At 38.4% G+C, this 20,448-nt stretch overlaps 2 protein-coding genes and 2 non-coding genes across 5 annotated transcripts; 1 reads left to right on the top strand and 3 right to left on the bottom strand.

Annotated features, from left to right (window-relative positions):
* Positions 1 to 2,279: 2,279 nt before the first annotated feature.
* On the top strand, positions 2,280 to 4,881 carry LOC18015340 (30-kDa cleavage and polyadenylation specificity factor 30). Of its 2 annotated transcripts, none has more exons than XM_006397351.2 (7): positions 2,280 to 2,409; positions 2,814 to 2,887; positions 2,980 to 3,267; positions 3,365 to 3,910; positions 4,003 to 4,215; positions 4,307 to 4,453; positions 4,536 to 4,881. In XM_006397351.2, exons 1-7 carry the CDS (start codon positions 2,382 to 2,384, stop codon positions 4,680 to 4,682), a joined length of 1,443 nt encoding a protein of 480 aa, XP_006397414.1. In that variant the 5' UTR covers positions 2,280 to 2,381; the 3' UTR covers positions 4,683 to 4,881. The 2 variants fall into 2 exon arrangements, with proteins under 2 accessions (XP_006397414.1, XP_006397413.1); XM_006397350.2 differs by having other exon boundaries at positions 2,315 to 2,409; positions 2,817 to 2,887.
* A 111-nt stretch (positions 4,882 to 4,992) lies between these two features.
* Positions 4,993 to 6,577, bottom strand: LOC18015339 (protein DELETION OF SUV3 SUPPRESSOR 1(I)). The gene is made up of 3 exons (XM_024154824.1): positions 6,505 to 6,577; positions 6,260 to 6,389; positions 4,993 to 5,304 (listed from the first exon to the last, which is right to left on the bottom strand). Exons 2-3 carry the CDS (start codon positions 6,348 to 6,350, stop codon positions 5,174 to 5,176), a joined length of 222 nt encoding a protein of 73 aa, XP_024010592.1. The 5' UTR covers positions 6,351 to 6,389; positions 6,505 to 6,577; the 3' UTR covers positions 4,993 to 5,173.
* Positions 6,578 to 9,514: 2,937 nt separating this feature from the next.
* LOC112086091 lies at positions 9,515 to 9,624 on the bottom strand. The gene has a single exon (XR_002899313.1). It is a non-coding gene; the product is annotated as a small nucleolar RNA R71 (small nucleolar RNA).
* A 6,337-nt stretch (positions 9,625 to 15,961) lies between these two features.
* LOC112086046 lies at positions 15,962 to 16,068 on the bottom strand. Its single transcript, XR_002899270.1, has one exon. It is a non-coding gene; the product is annotated as a small nucleolar RNA R71 (small nucleolar RNA).
* Positions 16,069 to 20,448: the final 4,380 nt, after the last annotated feature.

Raw genomic sequence — 20,448 nt, 5'->3', positions numbered from 1 at the left:
GCGAGACAATCCTGACAGTCCGATCCTAATATCAAGGAATCCGAGCCAAGTTTGAATAATCTTTTATGCGGGAAACAATGTTCCAATTTTCCTCCATTCGACAATTGGGATATGCCTTAGTCTGATTTGATTGCCTATACTCTTACACACCCACGAGATTGATATTTAATGCACCATTCTTACACGTGTTAGGTGATAGTGACCATTCACAAAAAGCAGAGGAAAATCAGAAGCTTAGCAAAGGTCATACCACGTCTGAACCGCCGAGTCCAACCCGTACGTTGAGGGTGAAAGAGACGCGCCAAGGAGCGGTCTCACAGCAAGCAGAACACACCAAAAAAAACTGGTGAGACTATCAGAGGCCTGACACAAGCACAAGATTAGGATCCATCCAAGTCGGATCACAAATCGACTCATCCGACTCGCGACCCAAGGACCGATCCAATATACTAACCCGTATGATGTAAAACTCTATAAATACTTTGTCCCTTCCAACGAAAAAAGGGATTCAATCTTTCTACTATCTTAAGACGTATGCTATCTCTCTAGATACTCGTGATATTTAAGCCATAACACTTTACATTACCGGTCGTAATTCCGACCATATATTTACTTTCTCTCCATGGCGGTTCCTAAACCATTGAACATTTCCACCCACAAGCAATTACACTTCTTCTCTTTTCATTCTAAAAAATCAATCACCATTCAAAGGCCTGAGTAGACTCCACCTTTCTCAAGATCTCTCGGCCATTTTCCTTCACCCGTTTTCTGATTTATTTCCTCTCTCTGATCGATTTTCCAATTTGTGGTCTTTTCTTAATTGTTTTCTGACTTGAACGTCGGAGAGTCATCGGAAAACACTCTGCCATCGTGTTTTCTGAGAACTTCACGTGTTAATTGAGTTTTGCAAAAGACTTGCCCAAAAAAATAAATCCCCTAAACAATAAATATCTTATAACACAGTAATAAAATAGAGCGAATTACGATTATATTTTTATAATTGCATTTTTATGTGTGCTAATTTATCAAAAACATACAAAATATTAAACTGATTGAGGTAATTAAATGGATGGGTTAGTGTATTATATATATATATTGGTTTTAAAATTAATATGACATATAAGAACTTAAGTAACTCATAAACTATAGTATTATTTTACTAACATATAAATTTATACAATTAAAACATGATATGTTTAAAAAAAATATAAATTACATTATAAAATTTGATTAAAACAAAAATTTCTGTCTGTTATGTTTAGAGTTTAGTAAATAAAATAAAATATGTCATGTGGATATCTATATACTATTAAAAAAAAATTACTATTTGTGTCCAAACAGATTTTTTTAGTTTTCTACTATTATGTTTTTGGATAACTACTTTTTTTTTGCAAAACAAAAATTTTAATTTAATTTTAATTTTATTTATTTCTGAAAATTAATAAAATAGTATATTTAAATTTGATTTTTAAAATTAATTCTGAAAATATATAAATTTTAATTCAATTAGTATAATTTTTTTTGGATATAGTTAAAATTAATTATCAAAATTACAAAAATTTATTACTATTATTTTTATAAAATATTAATTTATTTTTAATTAATAAATAAGATATTAATTTATTTTATATTTAAATATCCAAATTTTAAATAATATTTTTGTAATAATAATGGAAAAATATATTATTATATTTTTTATAATCGATTATTTTAAAATTTTAAAAATTTAAAATTTAAAATTATATTAAATAATATGAACTGATAAGATAAATTATATTTTTTTTATTTATATTTTTTTTTGATTAATCGAATAAACGGGTTAAAATTATATTTTAATAACTAGAGTTAAATTAAAAAAATATTATAATAGAAATTTTATTTAAATACAAAAATAAATTTATATTATTATTAAAAAATATAATATTTATAAAAACATAAATTTTATTATAAAATAAAATTAAAAACAAATTTCTCGTACATGACAGAATCTAATTAATGTAATAAAAAAATGAAAATAATTAATTTTTATATATAATAATAAAATTAAGATTTAAAAAATTTGTTGGCCGAGAAAAAAGATTTAAGAGTTTTTTGTCAAAAAATTAAAATTACGAAGATTCCGTTAGGATCAAACTGTTATTTTTGTTTCAATTTCCCTTCTTTTTTTTTGTAAAAAAGGTCATTGATACGTGATTGAACCGGATTATTTTCGGTTAATTTGCTGGCGTGGCGTTAAGTTTGGAAAACTAAGCGCTTACTAAAAAAAAGGTGGAAACATAAATACGACTCGCAAAATTCTCTAGGGTTTTGCTGTTTCCTCTTCTTACTCTTCTTTTTGTGTTCTCTCTTGAAAGTTTCCGCCGCCGATATAGCAGACAGCCATGGCTAGTACCATTTCTCCTTCGGATCGTATCCTTCTTTACTTTTTACGCCGATTCGTAGCTTCCCTGTTGTAATTTTGTTTTGAATTTACCGGAATATTCATTTTGTGTTGAAGCTTCAGGGTTTTGCTAGGGTTTACCTTAATAAAGATGTCTTCATTTTGTTCGAAAAGAATCGAAAAAAATCAGTTTATCTCTTGTTGATTCTCGGTAGATCTCACGTATGGCTCAGTTTATTTTTCCGATTATGAAAATGAAAAATTCGTGGGTTTAGAACTTCTTTGCTTTCTCTCAAAAACACATGAAATTTTCCGCTTGTTGTATTTCTGAAAATCTCTTGTTGAGCTTTAGAAAGATCTGATGTTTTGATGGTTGAAACCTCTGCGGTCATGAATTAAAAGATTTGTTGTTCCTTCATTGTTTATCATTTAGAAGCTGCAGATTTGCTGCAAAATCTGAACCTTGATCCAGAAACCATGGCTCAAGTCCCTGATACTGGGAATAAGGTATAACCCATTTGACCCATGTTGTTATTTTTCTCTATTGGATTCTTCATGTGACTTGTTTATCAAATGGTTTGTGTATTTCATTTTGGCAGGATGCGTATGGCGGAAACAGTAATGGGTTCTTACATCCCTCGGTAGAAGCAACCAAGAGTGGGAAACCAAATCTTTTAGCTAATGGTAGGGCTATAGCTACTGTCAATAAAGGATTGAACCAGAAGAAACTTGGTTACCAGAACTCTGCTGCTTATTATCAAAAGGGTTCATATGCAAGAGGTACCTACCCTACTGGCTATTACCCTCCAGCGTACCAGTACCCGAGGTATGGCTACGAGATGAATTACGCGTCTGGGAAGACCAACAGTCTTCACTATCCTTACCTGGTATGTTCTAAGTTTCAGTCTTCAGCTTGGCCTTCAATAACTTTTCGTATTGAGTTTATCTTGGTTCGTGATTTGTGGAATTTCATATTATTCGCAGAGTACTCATCAGGGACGATCAGCATACATGGACAGCATGTACTCCTCGATGTATGGACCTTACATGAGTGGCCTAGGAGGCTATGGATATGATTCGTATGGTTATGGAACTTACAAGCAAACTCCGAACTGGTATGCATTCAACAATGGCTACAAGACAAGGAATTATGGATATCATGGATATGGCAAAGAGAACGTTGAGGGGTTGAACGAGTTGAATAGAGGGCCAAGAGCCAAGGGTTTCAAGATTGGCCAAGAAGGTTCGCAGCCAGAGACTCTTAAAGAGCAGAACGCACTGGAGACCGAGAAGACAAAGGAAGATGTTTCTCTTCCAGATTCGAAGGAGTACAACAAGGAAGAATTTCCTGCGACCTACTCACATGCCAAGCTCTTTGTAATCAAATCTTACAGTGAAGACGATGTTCACAAAAGCATCAAATACAGTGTGTGGTCCAGCACCCCCAATGGCAACAAGAAGCTTAATGCTGCTTATAATGAAGCTAAAGAAAAGTCAGATGAGTCCTGCCCTGTTTTTTTACTCTTCTCTGTAAGTGAATGGCTAAAAATATTTTATCGAATTCTGATTGCTTTGTTCCGATCTGATCAAAGAATTCTTTATGTGGTTTTGCATTTTTACAGGTAAACACTAGTGGGCAATTTGTTGGTTTAGCTGAGATGGTAGGCCCAGTCGATTTTAACCAGACTTTTGAATACTGGCAGCAAGACAAGTGGATCGGTTGCTTTCCTGTTAAGTGGCACATTGTTAAAGATATCCCAAATAGTTCCTTGAGGCATATAACTCTGGAGAACAATGAGAACAAGCCAGTTACGAATAGCCGAGACACACAGGAGGTAAGTCTAGTTCTATTTTTTCACCTTTTCTACGTCTCAAGATGAACGTTTGAAAACAATAAAAATGGGGTTTGGATTATTAAATCTGCAGGTAAACCTTGACCAAGGCATCAAAGTCATCAAGATTTTTAAGCAACATGTGAGCAAAACATGCATACTTGACGATTTTGTTTTCTATGAGAGTCGTGAAAAGATAATCCAAGAGGGGAAAAAGAAGCACCAGCAATTTAAAAAACAGGTAAAATCCCTTTGTTGTTGCTTGTTTTCTCTAAATGTTATCTGAATTCTAACAGATGGAGAGATTGTTGTTATGTTTTCAGCAAGCTTTGGCTGCCAATGACAAAAAGGTGACACCAAAAGATGAACCTGAGGAAACCAAAGAGAAAACTACATCACCAGAAGTAGCTAACGAAGTGATTGAAGGAATAACACAGAACAGTGTTGGTGAAGTTGCTAGTGCTTGTTGAACTTATTATCCTTTTTTCGCCACCAAATTTGCTCCTTTCTTAGAGTGTGAGTTTGGGCCAGTTTGGTTTATCTTTTTTATGACGTAGAGGAAGGGAGAGATGATACGAGTAAAAACCCTAAGCAATATCCGTTTTTGTTGTTGGTTGTTGAAGTAGAAGATAAATGAGAAAGTTTATGGTTTTTTCTTTTCAAGTGCTCCTTTATGCAACTTTTTTCCTACTGTGTATGAGAACGTTGAATCTTAACGTTCTTACCAGTGTGTTCTTACTAAATCTAAACAAACGAGGATCTATACTATTCCACAACAGCTTAGCAAACACAATCATAATCATAAATGGATAAAACAGTTCAAATTCGTTACCTTAATTGCATCCAAGAGTAAAATGTGCGAAGGAAAAGAACAAGTACATGGTAACTATCAACCAAAGGATGCAAATTGAAAGTTCTTAAATGTGAAAGACAGACATGCCTTAAGATTCTTGTTCTGATCTCATTTATTATCAGTACTACTCTCAAGTTCCTTCCTTAACTGACGCGAGAAGTCGTCGTTGACATCATCATCATCCCAGTCATCCTCCCATTGCTGACCAACTTCCTTCACTTCCTCTTTCTCCACCCAATCTGCCAAATATAAAATAAAATAAAAAATCCTTAGATACCGGAAAACAAACATTCCACATCAGACTTGCAAAGCAGAATCTGTTAATGAGCAGAAAATCAAAACCAAAGAAATCTGAAGATCCCTACCATATCAAAACTATCACCAACTCATTGCAAAAGAAATCCGATAACCAAATAGATACATTCAACACCAGAACTATCCAACACATACAACAAGAGACTATGTTTATCAATTCTTCCAATACAAGATAAGTTGAATCTGAAGCTTGTAAAGAGGAATCTGTTAAGATTAAGAATCAGAGTCTCTCTTTCTATTTCTCAATGGAACAACATACAACTATTCAGCTCAGTCCAAAAGATATCAAGAAACCAAATAGATCCACTACACATTAAAACTATCCAACTAAAACAACAAGAGACTATCTTTATCAATACTTCCAAAATACGTTATAAGAATCAGATTCTCTCTTTTATTTCACAGGAATGAGATACGGCGTAGAACCAAAACCACAAAAATCTGAAGATCCATTCCGCATTACAACTACTCAACTCAGTCAAAAAAAAAAAAACAAATAGATCCACTCCACATCAGAACCACCCAACTCATACAACAAGAATCTATCTTTATCAATTCTTCCAATACAATATTCAAGACTCAACTTGCTTGTAAAGATGAATCTGTTAAGATAAGAATTAGATTCTCTCTTTTATTTTTCAAATGAGTGAGATACGATGTAGAACCAAACCAGAAAAATCTGAAGATCCATACCACATTACAACTACCCAACTCATACAACAGAGACTAACTATATCAATTCTTCCAATACAGCTATAAGTTATAAATCTAAAGACTCATCTTAACTAGCAAAGCGGAATCTGATCCTCTCTTTCATTTAATCATATAAAATTTATGATGAATCAATAAAATCAAACAAGCAATCGATTTTTTTTTCACCTTCGTTGATCTCAAATTCCTCGAACTCATCGTCGTCCTCGAACAGATCCATCTTTACTTCCTCAGTCGTCGCCTTTGGTTCTACCGCCATAGTTACAGATTGTTTAAGCAACCAACAAGATCGAGAAATCTGGGAAAGATTATCACGTAAATCAATAAGCTTTTTCAAAAATAAAATTGACGACGTAGGAAGGAGAATCTCAAAGTTTCCTCGTGTAAGAGATTGAAAAGCATGGAACCCTAACCTCTCTGAGAGCTTTAACGAAACCTGTAAACTGTAATAGAAGACGCCCAAATAATAAACCTGTAAATGTTAAACGAAACTGGTACAAACCGACTATTATTATTGTTCTAGGGAATTCAAAATGGACCGACATTCGTGGACCAGGTCCATCATTGGTGGGTTTGGGCTAATCTGTAAATTGTAATAATGAATAGCTGGTGAATACTCATTTTATTCTTGACCTATATGCAATCAGTTGATTAATTCCCCAACTATCACTTGCTCAAAAAAATTCTCCATATTTATGTTGACTTCTCAAATTTGGGTTTAATGAAGTCAATAGTTAATTACCAAATCGACACCATGAAAAAATAATTAAACCATCACTGGAGTTATATGCTCTTCACCGGAAATTATCGCATAAGTTTTTCCCCAAATCTCGAGCACACGATCAAAAAGTTTGCAGAAGTGATTTCCGACCGCAATCCAGAATTCTGACATCAATCTCATGAAGACCATCAAAAAGAACCAAAATCATTGTCTACAATCGGACAGTTACATTTCCGCTCTGAAGGCTACTCTGAATTCACACCCTAATTGTATAATTGATACTTTCTGTTTAGTAATTCTTCTATAGTTTTTAGATTTGACTGATGGTGGATGAAAACCGTGTGCCTGTAGGAAGAGATAGGTTTTAAAGTTAGAAAGGAATTTGGAAATTCCTCTAACAATGTGTTCATCAATGAAAAAGGGGATTTCCGACAAAATGTGTATGTGGAAGTGATGTAACCATTTACGCATCACAATCAAAACCTTATCCCGGCCGTCCTTACTTTCATTGTAGTCTTTCACAAAAGAAAAACTATTAAACTTTATTCCACATTATTTGATTAATCAAATTTCATTAGATTCTTGATGAGTGGAAACAAGTTTGTAATGCTACACAATTGATTATCATTTGCTCAGGATGGACATCTCTTTAAGTGGGTGGAAGATGGGATGTATGAAAAAGTGAATGATAACAACTGATTTTGATCATTTTTATGGATCACTTTCAATATCTTATGCAGGTGTTTTCAATCAGTTTTAAAGGTTTTTAAGTGATTCCATGTTTTAGAATTTCAAAAAAGTTTTCAGGATATTTTGACAAAAGGAATACATTTGAAAGCAAAAAGCACAACTTTGGATAAATTGGGACCGTCGGAAGTTTGGAAACAAATGGAAGCCTCCCACCGTCTGATCATCCCCATACTTGGATAAGAGGTAGAGGAGACAAACAGCTTTCCAATGCAAGTGGAATCAAAGCAATCCAACGGTTAGATCTCCAGATATAGTTGATGCAGTGGAGGCGAATCAACACAGTCAGAAGCTCACCCGCAGCCAAAACATCATCCACCGGGGGTGCGAAATTTTAGCGGGGAGCTTATTTCCGAGCCTCAGAAACCCATTTTAATGCCCAAGTCATTCCCGTCATTATTCCTGCAAGCCCTAAGCATTCCCGAGTACTCAATACACTATATAAACCCCTTTTAAGTCATTTAGAAGGGTGTGCCACATTTTGCCAAGAAACTCTAGAGAGAGACTCACCGTGAAGAGGACCCACCAAGAGAGGCACGATCGGCCCTCCTTCTTCAATCTGTTCTTCGTTTCTAACCTTTGTCTATTTCAATTCTCTGCAATTCTAAGTACTTTTGTGATGTTAAACTCAGCTATGTCTGAGTAATTTCCCAGTTGGGGTTTTAAGGGATTTTTCAAAAATAATTTCATGTCTTGATAATATGCTTTGTTCAATTTAGGGTTTATAATCTTCTAGAAGTCTTTCGTTCATTTTTGTTCCATATGCTGTTTCTGTTGCTAACCGCTTAGAAATTGATCTCAGTAGTTGGAGCCACGAGAGTGTTGTATCGAATTACCAGACCTAGAAGTGATCGAGCAAAATCGCTATAGGAGACAAAAGCTACCTATAGAGAATCGCGAGCGTAGACAAATTCTGTTTTTAATGTATGATCTTATTCTTGGCATGAGAGCGAGAGTTAGTGATTCGTTGATTAGGGTGGCGAGAGTTGGCTAATCATACATGCGCCTATTCGAGTTCGGGATCCTCACTAGATGATTACCTTTATCAATTGGTTTGACTTTTGATCAGTTCATGAACCCCTGCGGAAACCTTTTAGACTCAGCGCTTAGTTCTCATTTCTGTACAACCTTTTCATTTCATTTGCATTTAGATTTAGTGATACCAAAACCAAAAAACCCCCATTTTGCTTGTTCCACTATACTTAAGTTTTGATTAGTTCGTACTGAAAGCTCAAAATCTCTGTGGTTCGACCCCTAAGTGCTACAGCGTACATCTGTGCACTTGCAGATATTTAGGGTTATAAGTTTAAAACGTGAAGCTAGAAGTAACCCTTGATTCTCTTAGCATCAAGTTTTTGGCGTCGTTGCCGGGGATTTTGATTCCTTTCGTCGCGAATCTCTGCTTAATTCTGTAGAACTCTTTCTAATTTTTATTTTTCTTTAACTTTTCAGGTACTTATTCGATGAACGGTCAGGAACATATGTCTGATCCTATCGCTGAAGAGCACCCTTTTCTAGATGGTGATCCATCTGATGACGAGCTTAATGACCCAATTGATGATGGCAATGAAGCGATTGGAGAACCAAAATATGCCAAGAAGGGAGAACAGCTGATTGGACAATGCGACGCAGCCCACAAACTCTTCGCAGATAGGCGAGCAATTCGACCACCTTTGCCTAAGGATGGCGACTCTCAAGCTAAGGTACAATACATTAGCTATGTGAAAAAGTATAATGGTTTTCCTACAGAACACCCAATAGATCATATTGAAAAATTTGAAGAGCTGTGTAGAACCATAATGAGAAATACCGATTACCATATGTGTGTCATTTTTCCATTCTCTCTAACCGGTAGAGCTAGTAAATGGCTTAAAACTTTGCCACCTGCGTCTATAAAGACGTGGAAAGAGTGTAGAGAGGCTTTCCTAAGTCACTTTTACACCAGAGACCGTTTCAATCTCTTAAGAGACAAGATCCAAAATTTTCAGCAGAAGGAAACAGATGACCTCTATGACGCCTGGGAAAGATTCAGAGACAATCAAAGAGATTGTCCACACCATGGTTTCTCCGAGGAGCGCTTGATGACCATCTTCTACGATGGAGTTAATGAAGAACTAAAGTTTTCTTTTGATACCTCTAGCAATGGAGACTTTTCCACTAGATCTGTAGATGAGGCTCACACCTATATCACTAATCCAGCTGGAAGTATCAGAAATAGAAGACTTCTAACCCAATCTAGATGTCCTAAGATCAAGGAAAAAGGATCATCTGTTAATTAACAATGCCTAAATCAGATCAGGGAAGACATCCAGAAGATCCTTAGTAAGATCGGTTCGATTCATAACCCTGATGATGGAAGCAAACATAACGAGCCCTACATTGAGAAGATGAACAACTTTTAGGTGGAGAGGAACTTACTAACCCAGGAGATGATGCAAACCGCTGATGTTTACCAGATTGAAGAGGCTGAGCAGAATCAACCCCACCAGGGGTGGGAGCCTCTCAACTGCGGCGAAGCTTGTATCCACCACGGGTGGGAAGCTTTTGAACGCGGCCAAGAAGAACTCCACCGTGGCCGCGACTCCTTCACCGGCGGCCAGCCTGATTTTCAACCTCCTTTAAAACCTTCTTTCGAGCAAACCCAATCCGATAAATCAAATCCAGCATTCCCTCCTTAATATCCTTTTTCCAAGGTTGAAGAACTTAAAAAAGAAGTTAATAGACTCAAAAATCAGATGGAGAGTTATCAAAAAGACATGATGATGCTACTAACAAGCTCTCCACCCTTTTCTTTTTCAGGTTAGTGATGAATCAAAGGAGACGGATTCCTCCGTTAATGATCTTGATGAACCTTTTTCTGAAAGAATGAATGAATTGGAGACCTCTGATCACTTAAAAGCAATTACCCTCAGGAGTGGTCTAGCTTACAAGAAACCAGAGTACCCAAAAGATTTCAAGGAAGGAGAAAAAGGAGGAGTTTCGGCTAATGAAGAGGGAGATACAATAGTCAGGAAAGAGGGAGAAAAAGAAAAGGAAGAAACTCCTCAAGAAATTCCTGAAGAAGAGCCTATACCGCCTCCTCCTACTCGCCTTTACAAGCCCAAACCACCATACCCACGAGCCATGAAAAGACCAAAGAAGGAGAAAGAAAGGGCTAAGCTAAAAGAGCTAATTGAGCAGTTAAATGTGAGATTACCTTTTATTGAAGCTTGTGCAAAGATACCTGCTCTTAGGAAATACATGAAGGACATTCTAACAAATTCTTTAGCATTAGAAGAAGGTGTTATGATGATAACTCATGAATGTATTTCCATCTTACAAAATCATGTCCCCCAGAAGAAAGAAGATCCAGGAAGTTTTGTACTCTCTTGCACAATCAGGAGTATGACTTTCGAACGTTTGCTCTGTATGATTTGGGATCAAGCTTTGACATGATGCCGCTCTCAGTTGCAAAACATTTAGGATATCATACTCTCCAGCCCACAAAAATCTCGCTGATTCTTGCCGATCGATCATTCAGACAACCGGAAAGAGTCCTGGTTGATGTATCAGTCATGATAGGAGAAAACTGTATTCCGACTGATACCGTAGTGCTTGAATTAGAAAGGGAACCAAAGGATCCTCTAATACTCGGTAGACCTTTCTTATCAACTGCAGGGGCAATAATAAATGTTCCGGAAGGAAAGATAGACCCACTTTAGATGGCAGACTTTGCTGGATTGATTAGCTTGATGAGATCACAGAGGAAGTTTATGAAGAAATCCTTTTTGACGACCCTTTAAAAATCATCATCACCACCACAAATGATGACCGCAACCTTCTCGAAGAAGTTTCAAAAGGGTGTGCGCAAATGCTTGATAAAGCTGAAGATTATGCGAAACTTGTGAACTATCTCGACCTGAATGAGGAAACTCACATCCCTACCCCTCCAAAAGATACCTTGGCAGCTATATATGACCCATGGAGCGAACTCAAAGCCCCAAAAGTCAAGCTTAAACCTCTTCCTGATGGACTCAAGTATGCTTTTCTCGGACCAAGTTCAACTTATCCTGTCATAATAAATTCTAAGTAGAGCTGAAACTGTTATGCTGTTGAATGAGTTAAGGAAGCATAGGAAAGCCATAAGTTATTCTCTTAATGACATACAAGGAATCTCCCTGGACCTTTGTATGCACAAGATAAATCTTGAGGACAATTCCAAAAACTCGATTGAAAGCCAAAGGAGGTTAAATGCTAACATTATGGAAGTAGTAAAGAAGGAGATCATAAAACTTTTGGAAGCAAGAATTATATTTCCTATCTCGAACAGCACTTTGGTTAGTCCTGTGCATGTTGTCCCAAATAAGGGAGGAGTAACTGTTGTTAAAAATGACAAGGATGAAATGATCGCTACAAGAACAGTATTGGGACATCGAATGTGCATCGATTACCAAAAATTGAATGCAGCAACTTGGAAATATCATTTTCCTTTACCCTTCATTGATCAAATGCTAGAAAGATTATCAAATCATGAATACTACTGCTTTCTGGACGATTACTCTGGATTTTTCCAAATTTCTATTAAGCCAGAAGATTAAGAAAAAACGACATTCACCTGTCCATACGGAACTTTTGCCTACCGGCGAATGCCTTTCGGATTTTGTAATGCACCTGCAACCTTTCAATGGTGCATGATGTCTATTTTCACCGATTTCATCGAAGATTTCATGGAAGTCTTCATGGATGATTTCTCTGTCTATGGATCCTCTTTCGACAAGTGCTTAGCAAACTTAGGGAAAGTTCTGCAGCGTTGTGAAGACAAGCATCTTATCCTGAACTGGAAAAAATATCACTTCATGGTCCGATAAGGAATTGTACTTGGACATAAAATATCTGGGAAAGGTGTTGAAGTTGATAAAGAAAAAATTGAAGTCATGACTAGCCTACAACCTCCAACTAATGTGAAGGGAATCCGAAGTTTCTTGGGACATACCGGATTTTATAGGCGATTCATAAAAGGCTTTTCTGAAATTGTTACACCTCTCACACGTCTGCTATGCAAGGAAACAAACTTCGAGTTCGATGATAAATGCTTAGCAGCGTTTCATAATATCAAAAACGCTCTTGTTTCCGCTCCAGTTGTGCAGCCGCCCGATTGGGAGCAACCATTCGAAATCATGTGCGATGCAAGTGATTTTTCTGTCGGAGCTGTGCTTGGTCAGCAGAATGAAAAGAAACTGCACACAACCTACTATGCAAGTAGAACTCTGGATGAAGCTCAATGCAATTACGAGACTACAGAGAATGAGCTTTTAGCCCTCGTATTTGCATTTGAGAAGTTTCGATCTTATCTCGTCGGGTCTAAGGTCATTTTTTCATAATGACCATGCTGCAATCAAGTATTTAATGTCTGAAAGAAGATGTCAAAACAAGGCTGATCAGATGGATACTCCTGGTGCAAAGTTTGATATTGAAATTCGAGATCAGAAAGGAGCAGATAATGGAGTAGCAGATCATCTTTCTAGAATTCGAGTGGAAGAGAAACTTCCTTTGAATGATAGTTTGCTAGAAGAAAATGTCTACGCTATAGATACTATACCTATTACCGCGCAAGAAAAGCTATCCCAACCTCCTATATTGATATATTCATAATTTGCATTACTTAGGATTGCATTTTTGGTCCAAATATTGAGTCTCATGCATACATTTAGGTAGTTTTCAATGTTTTTGTCCTTATAGTTGGTTTAGGATAGGAAATGCATTAGGTCCTATAGAGTCTTGCATTTTGGAGTGTTTACAGGTCATTTGGAGCAAAAAGGGAGCATTTGGGACAGAAGCCGTGGAGAGACCCTCGTGTGAATGCATCAGAACCGGACATGTGTATAGAAGCCGACAATCCCTCTACTTCATCACCTGGAACGGAGCTCTTTCATTGCGATCCAGCCTTTGTTGCATTCATCAAGATTCAAGAGGGATGAGTATAGTTTCCGGAACGCCTGAGATTGTCCAATTTGGAGCTGTGTGCTGAAAGTTATGGCGATCAGAAGGAACACATATCTCGCAGCCGCTAAAGGACCAAATGACGCGCCTCAGGAAACCGGTGGAACGAAGCCCTTGCCGACGTCTGCTGGACTCGGACCCTTCATCAAAATTGTAGCTGACGGAGCCATCTGGCTCGTGGAGTTTACATACCGAGGTTCGGATCACTGAGCTAGATGTTATGGAGGTTTTGGTTTAAGCGGCATGCATTCCTATCGACCAGAATGTACCTCGACAGTTTGGTTGATATTCTCAATCTGGAGCGCCAAAATATTATCGACCAGAATGTGGAGGTAAAGCATGTCGATATATTCTCAGCCAGTCTTGTCGAAATAATATCGACCAAACTATCGACCAGGTGTTTGGTCGATATTTTTGTTAAGAGAAGCTTTGTAACCTATCGACTAGAATATCGCCATGGAGCATGTCGATATTTCTCTCGATCCAGTCCGAAATTAAGACTTTAATGGGCCAATATCCTGTTTGTTAAGGGTTGGCCCAGTAAGAAAACCCTTAGTATAAATAGTTTTGAGACATTAATGATTATGTTAAGCTTTATTCCTTTTGTTTTCTTTGCCTCTTTTGTGAAAGAACTCCTTAGAAGAGAAATATCTACTTTGGTGAGTTTGAATCAAGAGAGAATCAAGGATCTTTGAGTGTTTAAAGCTGTTTTTTATCATTATCTATCTGATCCATCTTCATTTTCACACTTCTAATCATGATTAACAACACATCTTGCAAAGGATTTAGTGTGTTGATCATGATTAGTGAGTATTCCCCATATTTAAGGTCTTAGATATGTAGATTAGGGTGCTTAGGTGCTAGATTTGTGAGATTAGGGATTAGATCATTCATATTCCATTCTCTACAACCTGTTCTCTAGGCTAGATCCTTGCACATCACTTGTGATCTAGATTCTGGGCATTTCATGCACCAAAAGTGTTTGATGAAATGCCTGAACCAAGGTTGTTAGAGGTTTAAGTATTTCTCATCATGGGAATGATTGTTTATATGCTTAAATGACAGATTAAACTGGTTCTTAATGCTTGTTAATTCATGTTTCACTAATGATGATTAGGTTAGAAACTGTTTTAACATAGAAGTTAATGCCTTCATGAGAAGATTAGTTTAGTTAATGATGTTTAAGTTGAATGGTTTGCTTGATCACATGATTCATTAGCTCATTAGTTTAAAACAAAAGGCACGCTAATCCACTATCATGTCTAAGACCTTTCTCATCATCGTACATACATTCTCATTTCATTTAGTCTATTAACTTGCTTGTTTAAGTTGATCATTAGCTTTAATTCTTGTTTTAAGCTTGTTTAGTGGAAGTAACATCAAAACCTCACTCATTTGGCTTGAGTTAAGAACTGATCCTGCATCTTAGTGTCTACACATGATGGATTGATACCCTTTGTACTGCAAAGTGACAAAAGGGATTGATAACCCCTCATTTAGAGCCTTGAAAACTCCAGTTATCAATTGGCGCCGTTGCCAAAGTGTGATAGCATTAAGATTGGGTCATTTCTTGAGATCAAGCATTTTCTTTTGTGTTTTCTAATTTCTTTCAAGTTCTGGTTGTTAGTTTCAGGTGCATGAACACCAGGTCCAGATCAAAAAGTTGTGGTTCACCTTTCCCCTTAAACGACAACATTAATCTTTTGGTTCCAAGAAGGAGAAGGGATAGGCGTGGAAGACAGACTGATCAGGCTGATATGGAAGATCAAAGACAGCATGTGGTTGACATTGAGCGGCAGGCTCAAGAGGGGCAACATGCTCAGATGCAGTGGGGTAATGGAGTTGGTAATGAAGCTGGAAATGGAGCTGGTAATGGAGCTGGTCAAGGGTTCCATCAGGGTAATGTTCAGCAGGAACAGGAGCATCAACAGCAAGCTTATGTCCACCAGGGATAAGCTCCAGCTCATCAGCAAAGGCATTAGGCCAATGTACAGCAAAGAGAACAGGTGCACCACCAACAGCCCTTCCAAAACCAACAAAGGAGATATGAGCAGCCACAGGTCTATGTAGGAGAGAATGACAGAGCCAATGCTCATCAGTATGGAGCTGGAATTCAAACACCACCTGTGCAAAAAAACAATTTTGAAGTCAAGGCATCTTTGCTGAATATGGTCCAAAACTCCAAGTTCCATGGATTGGCAATGGAAGATCCCTTGGAGCACTTGGATCAATTTGATAAAGTTTGTGACTTGACAAAGATAAATGGAGTATCTGAGGACAGTTTCAAGCTCAGATTATTCCCCTTCAGTCTTTGTGACAAAGCACACCAATGGGAGAAGAATCTCCCAAGAGGCTCCATTCAGACCTGGGAGCAATGCAAACAGGCATTTCTATCTAAGTTCTTCTCAACTTCCAGAACAGCAAAGCTAATAAACCAAATCTCCAGCTTCACTCAACATAGCAATGAGAGTTTTGGTGAAGCATGGGAGAGGTTCAGGAGTTACACTAACCAATGCCCACACCATGGATTTAGTGAGGCTTCTCTTCTCAGCACACTTTATAGAGGAGCTCTTCCCAAGATTAGGAACCAGCTGGACACTGCCTCCAATAGAAACTTTCTGGGAAAGGAGATTCATGCTGCTTTAGAACTGGTTGAGAACTTAGCAATGAGCAATGATACATATGGAGAAGACTTTGATAGAGCCAATAGGAGTGAGAGTTCAAGCAGGGATCAAAGGTATGAGAAGGACTATAAAACACTTGAAAGCAAGCTGGACAAGGTGTTTTGGCCACTCTAAAGCCAATGCACTTTGTAGGAGAGTATAAATGAACCTTCTAAATGCTTTGAGAACATCTGATGTGAGCATGGAAAGCATGGAGAGCTTGGAGCATGGAACTAAACCGCAGCTTGAACCCGTGGAGCTTGGAGCTGAAGATGATGAAGCATTGATCGTCCCCAATGGTCCCATGACAAGGTCTAGAGCAAAAGAGTTCAATAAAGTCATCAACAACCATCTACTTACCATTCAGGCCAGCCTTAGAAGTGAAGCTTGTCCAGCCACATTGGTTGTGATTCAAGCCGTCTAAGCGATGACAATGGAGGTGTGTGGACTTGTGCTCTTTTTCCCTCCTCTTGGTTTTGTCCCAATGGGTTTTCCAAGAGAGGTTTTTAACGAGGCTTGGCCACATACTTCTTACCTCAGCCCATTGTCATCATTCGGCCCTCTTCTCTTCTTGTTTCAATTTGAATTTCCTTAGTGTTATTTCTATCTTCTTTCTATTCAAACTTGGTCTTTATGTGCATGAATTTTCGAGGCATGTCTCTTAAATTCTATGCTTGACCGAAATGACTCTTCTCCTTCTTCCCCCTTCTCTTTATATTCTGTACTTGACTCTTCATTCTATTTTCATCAAACTTCTTATTTCTAAAACTCTCTCTAGTTGTTTGATCCGAATAGTGTGTAATATCTATTCAACTTGATTTTTCTCTTGGTGTGTAATATCCTAGAAGAATTAAGCATCGAAAGTCTAAGGAACATCCGCAATCCTTAGAAGTTTCACTTCACCCCCATCGTTCAGATCATTCACCAAACCAAATCATCACTTCTGCATCACCAATTCAACCACACGAAGAGCATCAAGGGGCAGGACTCATTCATCACGATTAGGAGTCTATCAACATCAGTGAAGAGGGTCTTACTCAGGAAGAGCTAAACTATATTGGGAATCAGAGGTTCCAAAGGTATCAGTATGCGAATGCCAATCAGAACCTCTCTTACAGGAATCCCAATGTAGCAAACCCACAAGACCAAGTCTACCCTACCTCTCAAGCTCCACAGAATTTTGTTCCCAAGAACAACTCTCAAGGGTCTTTTCAACCAAAGAATCAGTTTACTCAGAATCAGGGTTACAGTCAGCATCATCAACCACTTCAGAGTTCTGGTTTCAGTTCACAGCAGCAGCCAAAGGCACCACCAGGGTTCAGTGCACCACAGTTCCAGCAGCAGGCGCCGGTTCAGCATCAGTTTCACTCAGCACCTGTACACCAGCAGCCACAGATGGGTCCAGATATGGTTGGGATTCTACAACAGCTGCTTCAGGGTCAACAAGTGTTTGCAAGCCAGTATGCATCTATGCAGTAGGACATCAAGGAATTGAAGCAGAATCAGGCATCTAGCTCAAGGAACCAAGGCCAACTACCTGGAAAGCCTGAACCCAACCCCAAGGAATATGCTAAAGCCATTACACTGAGAAGTGGCAAAGAACTACCTGGTATTGAGCACAACAATGTGATCATTGAGGACAATGATCAATCTGAGGAGGAGGCAGCCTTAAAAGATGGTCAAGTTGCTGAAAGATCAAGGAAAGAAAAGAGTAAAGAGGTGGAAAAGGAACCTGAACCAGAAAAGCTATATGTTTCACCACCCCCATACCAACCCAAGCTCCCATTTCCAGGGAGATTCAAGAAGCAGCTTGTAGACAAGGCAAGAGCTGTATTTGAGAAGGCTCTCAATGAGACACCACTCACAATGCCTCTCATGAAGAATTTCTAATGATGCCAAAGCTGGGTAAGTTCTTAAAAGATGCTATTCTGAACAAGACTAAAGAACTTCAAGGTATGATGGTATTGAGCCATGAGTGCAGTGCCATTATTCAGAGAAAGTCAATTCCAAGGAAGTTAACTGATCCAGGGAGCTTCACACTCCCTTGTGCTATACGTCCCCTGATGTTTGCTGGGTGTCTCTGTGATTTGGGTGCATCAGTAAGCTTAATGCCTTTCTCCATTGCCAGAAAGCTTGGCTTTAGAACTTTTAAACCAGCAAGAATCTCCCTTGTCCTTGCTGATAGATCTGTGAGGTTACCTGTTGGAATGCTAGAGGATCTGCCAGTAAAGATGGTTTTGAAGTGTCTACAGACTTTGTGGTACTAGAAATGGATGAGGAACCAGTTGACCCTCTTATTTTAGGCAGGCCTTTCTTGGCCACAGCAGGAGAAATCATAGATGTAAGAGGAGGCATAATTGAGCTTCAACTTGGTTCTGAAAGGCTTAAGTTTGATGTTAATGAAATGATGAAGAAGCCAACAATAGAAGAGAAAGTCTTCTATGTTGAGACCATGGATGAGCTTGCTGATGAGCTTTTAGAGGAGTTAAAAACTAAAGATCATCTTCAGATAGCATTAACAAAGGAACATGGAGATCATGGCTATCTAAAAGATGAAACTTTAGAGTTCATGAAGATTTTAGACTCTCACAAACCAGATGAGAGCACAAGTTTATACTTGAACCTGCATTATGAAGGTCCTAAAGCTCAGTAGGATCAGTTGAAAAGCTTGGAACGCTCAAGGTCCTGTGTTCTTATCGACGTACAGCATCAAGATAGTTTGGTCGATATTTTGAACCAGAACGTCGAAATATTATCGACCAAAATATCGACCAAGAGCATGTCGATACTTCAAGATGCCGAGACTGATCAACTGGCCAAAATAATATCGACCAAAGTATCAACCAAAAGCATGTCGATACTTTGGAGCCAAAAATATCGACCAAAATGTCGACATGCTTCATGGTCAATAGTTCCACGGTGGCCAGGGAAGAAAAAGGGTTTCAGGAGGTGAATAAGGGTGTTCAGAAGCAATGCAACAAGGCTAAAGGTGAAGCACAAGCAGAGAAGCCACAACAAGCCCCACTAGATGCATTTGACAAGGATTGGGATGAATCTAAGCCACCTCAGCTGGAACTCAAACCTCTTCCCAAGGGGCTCAGGTATGCTTTTTTAGGTCACAATGAGTCTTATCTTGTCATTATCAATGATATGCTGTTAGAGGACCAAGAGCATAGGTTGTTAGAAGAGTTGAGGAAACATAGGAGAGCCATTGGCTACTCTCTGGATGACATTAAGGGTATCTCACCCTCTCTATGCACTCATAGGATTCACTTAGAAGAAGAGTCAATGTCATCCATAGAGCACCAAAGGCGTCACAATCCCAACTTAAAAGAGGTAGTGAAGAAAGAGATTCTCAAACTCCTAGAGGCTGGGATAATTTATCCAATCTCAGACTCTAGATGGGTTTCACCAGTCCATGTGGTGCCCAAAAAGGGGGGAATGACAGTAATAAGGAATGAGAAGGATGAGCTGATAGCTACTAGGACTATAACTGGACACAAGATGTGTATAGACTATAGAAAGCTCAATGCAACCTCTAGGAAATACCATTTTCCTTTGCCATTTATTGACCAAATGCTAGAGAGGCTTGCAAACCATCCCTTCTTTTGTTTTCTAGATGGTTACTCTGGATTCTTTCAAATCCCCATAGATCCAAGAGACAAAGAGAAGACCACATTTACTTGTCCTTATGGGACATTTGAATACAGGTGCATGCCTTTTGGCCTTTGTAACGCCCCTGCCACATTCCAGCGATGCATGATGCATATATTCTCTGACATCATTGAAGAGAAGGTGGAGGTCTTCATGGACGATTTTTCTGTCTATGGTTTTTCCTTCTCTGATTGTCTTTCTAACTTGTCGCAGGTCCTGGAGAGATGTGAGCAACATAACCTGGTGCTGAATTGGGAGAAGTGCCATTTCATGGTGCAGGAAGGGATTGTACTTGGGCACAAGATCTCTGAGAAAGGTATAGAGGTTGACAAGGCTAAGGTGGCAGTAATGATAAATTTGGAGCCTCCAAGTTCAGTGAAGGGCATAAGGAGTTTCTTGGGGCATGCTGGTTTCTACAGAAGATTCATCAAATATTTCTCAAGAGTAGCCAGACCTTTGACAAGGCTGTTGTGTAAAGAGGTTGACTTTGTCTTTGATGCTGAATGCGAAGAAGCCTTCAAGAAGATCAAGGATGCATTAGTCAGTGCACCTATTGTTCAGGCTCCAGACTGGTCCCTTCCTTTTGAGGTTAT

This window comes from Eutrema salsugineum, unplaced genomic scaffold, assembly GCF_000478725.1.
Source record: "Eutrema salsugineum unplaced genomic scaffold, Eutsalg1_0 scaffold_24, whole genome shotgun sequence".
NCBI classification, from domain to species: Eukaryota; Viridiplantae; Streptophyta; class Magnoliopsida; order Brassicales; family Brassicaceae; genus Eutrema; species Eutrema salsugineum.
The sequence above is the reverse complement of the archived record's forward strand: the minus strand, read 5'-3'. Positions and strand labels throughout refer to the sequence as shown.